The following is a 6,000-nucleotide window of genomic DNA, read 5'->3' as shown; positions in this document are numbered from 1 at the left end:
AAGGCCATCCACTTGGTTGAAACAAGGTTCAAATGGCCCCCATTCAAAATCAAATGGCTTCCCACGCTGTGCCCCACTGGTTTAAACTATAAGAGGACTTGCGCTGCACATTTGGAGGTAGATATATGGGGTCAGATCCTAGGAATACAATCCTGGGCACTGTTAGCCAGCAGGAGAGTTTGTGGCCAGAACGGGGAAAGACACAAGTCTTAGGACAGCAATTGGTACGTGACAGAAGTTTAAAACAAGTTATTTATTTTACACAATTAAATACAAAAATGAAATGTATCGGACGTATCAAAGGACGATCTTACATGGAAAGAAAAAAAGGATTTAACTGTCCAGGTTTGGCATCCCAAAGAGCAAAATGTAAAAATGGTAAAAATGTCACTGATGTACTTCCCAAAAGCAGATCCAAGTCCACCCCCCCTTCCCGAGGGCCCCCGCATATAAAATACCTTCATGGGACAACCGCAGAAAATGATTCGGGGCAGAGAACCAGTGTTCCTTTCAAACCCTTTTAGGGATGCGTTCAGTAGCACTTCGCCGGTGTCAGCATGCTGTGGCTCCGGAGCCACATGCGGCTCTTTCGTCCCTCTGCTGTGGCTCCCTTTCGGAAGATCCCAACACCACCAGGAGCCACAAAACCTGGGTAGGCATGACTGTGTGTGCACACGTGTGTGTGTGTGTCATGTGACCTAGTGGGAGTGAGTGACGTTCAGTGGGCCACGCCCACCCAGGTTTTGTGGCTCCCGGTGTTTTCTGTGGGAAATGGGTCCAAATGGCTCTTTGCGTGTTTAAGGTTGCTGACCCCTGCACTACACAGTAGTTTCATGTTTCCATAAGCCGGTCCTGATATTTCCGGTGCTGTCGGCACTCAGAAATGTCCCATCCTGGGCGCTGCTTTTCAGAGGCCCGTTCTGGACCGCTAAATTTAAGCCGTAGGACTTCTGCTGCCCTTCCAGCTCAACCGCGATGGGCTTCCTCAGCGGGTCTTTTTTAACAGCAGGCGGCACCGCTTTATCAGTGTTCCGGTGCCCTTTTTGAAGAGTGCTGTAAGTGTCGCTGCTGTCCGGCTGGGACTGGTTATACTGGCGTTCCCGGTAAGCCAGGTATGCTCTCCGGGTCCTCGAATGTCCTTCGGATGTCGTTTGACGTGTCTTAATTAAGCCGTTCTGGACGCTTCCTTCCACGCTGGTGGGGACATCGTACGCGTACTCCCGTAGGACGGTCAGCCTGCTGGCGCGGTGCCCTTTGCTTCGGTTCTTGTGATGGCGGCCGGGGTGCCCGTTGGTGCGCAAAGGCATCTCCAAAGGGGCCACGTGCATCTTGATCTCATTGTCTACCGAGTGTTCGGTAAGACTGTTGTCCAGAGGGGGAGGGGGAGGAGGGGGAGTAGGGCCGGCACTGGGGGCCACCAGGCTCAGAGGACACTGGGCCGCCGCAACCTGGATGTTGGTTAATTTGCAACCCTGCAAAGAGTTTTTTAAACTCGACGCACTCTTGTTGGTGCACGAGGACTCTGCACTGCTGTTGGTGCACTTGGCGGGGTCCCCCTTTGGGCCACTCGCGCCGGAAGAAGGCTGAACGTTGACCTGTACCGAATAGGCGCTCCTCCCGGGGCAGCAGGACATCAACCAAGCATGTCGGACGTCTTCTCTGTTAACGCCGTGATGGGTTATTAAAAAACTGCTAAGGCACAAGGACAGGAGCCCAAAAAAGCAGCTGAAGACCAAATCCAAAGGGGGAGAGGAAGCCACGGAGAGGGCCCCCAAAACCCACAGAGCCACGTAGAGAAACAAAGTGAGGCTCACGCCCCGAAGTTGTGTGTGGAAGCTGTGCTCATTCTCCAAAGCTACGGTGGAAAGCAGCAACACGGAGAGCGAGTCCTGGTTGTTCAGGCTGCCGTGTTCGTTGGGGGCCAGGCGCTGCTGCTCTTCGCTGGGCTCCTTGAGTTCAAGTTTTCGTTCAGGGTGCCTCTTCAGCTGTATAAAAATGCTGAGGAAATACATGCAGTTTACAAAAATAATGAAGCCGGCAGGTCCATAAAAAGCTCCCAAGCTTGGTTCCCACGCCATCCAACAGCTGCAAGAAAAAGAGACACCCTAACTCTACAACTCTTTCAGGTCAGACACAAGGAGGTTCTCCACAGCCCCCCTTGTGCCTCCCTCCCTCCCCCCCAACCAAACCAGCAACGCAATACTCACTAGGCTGAGTGAGGCTTGCTCCCGTAATTTCTTATATTTGCAGCAGCCGTTATCCCACAAACGATGACAGGGATTCCTCCACCAATTAGGTAGAACCTAAAAAAAGAAGCAAGAAGCCGACTATTGTTTTAAATATCAGTTTGCTTAAGAAATAGCCAGAAATATCAATAAAGGGGAACATTTGCAGCTCAGGGTTGGCATGCAAGAATCTTTGGTGCTCTCTGAGGTGGCTTGTATTGTGGCCCGTCAGCGGTCAGCAAAGCTGGCAGAGGACTCGGGCAGTGAGGAGGTTGGGGAGGAACCTGGGCCAGTCCTGGAATCTGGGGGAGGCTCAGGTGAGGGCTCTGTGTCGGAGGCAGAGAGGAGGCTGAGGACGTCTGATAGTTATCAGCTGCCTACTGAGTCAGATATCAGTGAGGCAGAGGAACAGCTGGAGCCTGTTCCCAGTGTGTGTATGCGCAGAGTTGCCAGACGAAGGGAGCAGCTAAAGAACAGGGGTCGATTTGGGAGTAAGGCCACAGGTGGATGGGGAATGGCCCCTCCCACTGGGAATAAAAGAGGAGCAAAAGGGGAGTGGAGTTTGCAGGAGACCATTAGTTTGCTTGACTCTCCAAGACTCCTTGCCAGGTTTTGCAGATCTCGGCCTGGCAGCTCTCCAAGCCAGAGAAGGTCTGTGACGGTAAATCCTCCCTTGGAAGCCTTTGCTGGATGTGAATGAGCAGAGTTCACACTCAATGAATAAAAGGTGGGTTTGTTGGGACAAGGGATTTGCTTCAGGTTCTCGGGAAGCCTCGGTCAGAATACCTGTGGTATTCCTGTTTTGGGATCAGTTCTTTTGGCATCTTGGGCCTTCAGGAAAACTCCCCATCCATTTTACTTCTTCTACTTTTATGTTACATTAGAATAGAAGAGAGTAGAATAGCATTGAATATAGAACAATAGAGTTGGGAGGGACCTTGGAGGTCTTCTAGTCCAACCCCCTGCTTAGGCAGGAAACCTCAGTCTTGGAGCATTCACAACTTCTGGAGGCAAATAAATTCCACTGCTTAATTGTTCTCACTGTCGGGAAATTTCTCCTCAGTTCTAAGTTCTTTTCTCCTTGATTAATTTACATCCATTGCTTCTTGTCCTACCCTCAGGTGCTTTGGAGAATTAGTTTGAATCCCTCTTCTTTATGGCAGCCCCTGAGATATTGGAACACTTTAGATGAGCAGGAAATAAAGTCCAATTAAAATCACGGAGTTACAATATTTTTTCTCAATTTTGAGGAAAGCTGATCAGCTTCTGCCACCTTGTGGACAAAGATGGAGAGAAATCATTTTAACGAATAAGGCAGAGCAATATTAAAATGGGAAGCTGTGATCTGGAGCAAGATAAAATGACAAATTAGCCTGGCCTCTTCATTTCTTACTGTTTTTCTATTTCACACATCCATCCAAAGTAGTTTTGAACTTTTTCAGATGGAAGAGCGAGCACAACATACATGCCCGCAATAAAAATGTATACAGAGAATAAGCCAACATGAATAATTATTAGCGAGATGTTAAGTCTCTGGATAGCTTCACTTATATTTCATTAGAAGCTTACGATATTTAAAAGAATGCAGTTCAACATGTTAAAAATATTTGATATCCTGTCTCTGAAAAAAAATGTACGCAGCTTTTCCTTCGCATTCTGCAAATGTTATTCGCTCTGAAGGCGAATGAGAAGAGAGTCTACTCACATACCTCTCAGTTTTACAAATGTTCTCTTCTGCCATTAAGAATTTCCCTTTCTCAGTAAAGAGATATCCCTTATTTGTTAATTATGTCCGTGGCTTATATATGCAACTATCATGGAGCAAAACCTATTTCTCATACTGTAGATATCTAGTTAATAAGAATAAGGTAAAGGTTCCCCTCGCATATACATCTGTGCTAGTCGTTCCCAACTCTAGGGGGCGGTGCTTATCTCTGTTTCAAAGCCGAAGAGCCAGCACTGCCCAAAGACGTCTCCGTGGTCATGTGGCCGGCATGACTCAATGCCGAAGGCGCACTGAACGCTGTTCTCTTCCCACCACAGGTGGTTCTTATTTTTCTACTTGCATTTTTCACGTGCTTTCGAACTGCTAGATTGGCAGAAGCTGAGACAATTTCCAACCTTTCTGATGAACAAGCTCAGCATCTTAGCCACTGAGCCACCGTGTCCCTTTCAGTTAATAAGAATACATGACATATAGATGATGCCAAGTTATCCGCTGACAATATTTATATATCCAAGTATCTAAATTTTGCCTTTCTGGTGAGGATTCGCAATTAAGAAACGAAAAAAAGAAAGGCTATATATATATGAAGACCACGCTATCTTAAATCTCAGTTAAGAACAAAGCAAATGAAACATAACCTTTATGTAAAAGAGGAAGTTCAGTACTACACAAAGACCTTGTGAGAATAAAATTGTTGTAACTGTCATCTTCACCCAGTTAGGGGCTGAAAGGGGATTTAATGCTGGTGAGACACAATTAATGAGATTTGAAAGCGGGGAAAACAACTGAAGGCAAGAAGTCTTTGAAAAACTGATTAAATTAATGATTAATGAACTGAAAGTCGGTAAGTAGAAGCAGAGATTCTAAGAGTCGTCAATCTACTGTTAAGAGGGATGTGAGAAAGGAAGAAAGCAGAAGACATTATTGGACAGAAAAACAGCACCTGAAACCAGTCTGTGTTACTTTCCAGGGAAAGGAATTAAACCAGCCAATGTGTATTTATTCAGAAGACGGTGGTTCCAAATGATTTTGAGACAGGAAAAGAGATAAAGAGAAAGAAGACAAATGACCTGTGAACATGGCAGGAGGCGACAGGCCCCAGGAAAGGAGGGGAACAAGAAATCAGGAGTTTGGTAGCACCTTTTCTGACCAACAGATTTTATTAAGAGAGATCTGAGTCATCTTTTGCATCGGAAGAAGTAACTGCTACACAGAAAAGCTTCTAAGCCTTTTCATAAAATTTGATGGTCAGAAAAGGTGCTTCCAGGCTCCTGGATTTTTCTTTTCTTTTAAGAATGAAGAATCTCTTAAATAATGGCCAAATTAGTTAAGGCTAAGGAAAAACTTGTTTAAGAAGCCTATCTTTTTTTTAAAAAAAAGAAGGAAAAATGAAAAATCATCTGTAAAAATATAATAACGACATTATATTTTTTGAAATGGTTGGTTGTCTTACGTCTGCTTCAAAGCTACCTTAGTGCGAAGATCTTACTTACACCAAAAGCATTTCATCAAGAAATTTACTTGCATGGGATGATGACATATGCTCTGCTGAATTAATACGTATTTGACTTAATTAAGGATTAAAAGAAATTTCAAAACAGAACCACCTTTAATTACCGAGTCTACTGGCATTAATTAACCTACTTACCTGCTTACATTTGTTTTTCCCTTTAATATGGAACTTATGAAGCAATATTTCACATATTGTTGATTAAAGTTGATTAAACAGAGGCGTTAGAAGCAAGTGAGTTTTGATCAGCATAGAGAAACTTTCCTGTACTTCTACTTTTGCTATTGCTGATGATTTATTGTATGCTTTGCTTAGAAAGTGTTTCTCAACCTTGGCGACTTTAAGTCCTGTTGGACTTCAACTCCCAGAATCCCCCAGCCAGCACAGCTGGCTGGGGGATTCTGGAAGTTGAAGTCCACAGGACTTAAAGTCGCCAAGGTTGAGAAACACTGGCTTAGGAGCTTATAATGAAGGGAAATAAAAATGAACCCATTTTTTTCCCCTTCTCTGAATTCTCCTTCCTCAACAAAAGACACTAT

The 6,000-nt window shown here is 45.2% G+C and overlaps 1 protein-coding gene across 1 annotated transcript in view; it reads right to left on the bottom strand.

The window, feature by feature from the left end:
• Positions 1 to 801: 801 nt before the first annotated feature.
• The window catches only part of ADGRA3 (adhesion G protein-coupled receptor A3), a 38,898-nt gene continuing 33,699 nt past the window's right edge, over positions 802 to 6,000 (bottom strand). Inside the window, exons 18-19 of the mRNA XM_032223877.1 lie at positions 2,208 to 2,303; positions 802 to 2,085 (exon numbers count right to left, since the gene is read on the bottom strand). Of these exons, the coding sequence (XP_032079768.1) occupies positions 819 to 2,085; positions 2,208 to 2,303 (1,363 nt within the window). The 3' untranslated portion in view covers positions 802 to 818. The remainder of the gene's footprint in view (positions 2,086 to 2,207; positions 2,304 to 6,000) is intronic.

Source organism: Thamnophis elegans, chromosome 9 (assembly GCF_009769535.1).
Source record: "Thamnophis elegans isolate rThaEle1 chromosome 9, rThaEle1.pri, whole genome shotgun sequence".
NCBI lineage: Eukaryota > Metazoa > Chordata > Lepidosauria > Squamata > Colubridae > Thamnophis > Thamnophis elegans.
Note: the sequence above shows the minus strand (reverse complement) of the source record. Positions and strands in the feature narration are given on the sequence as shown.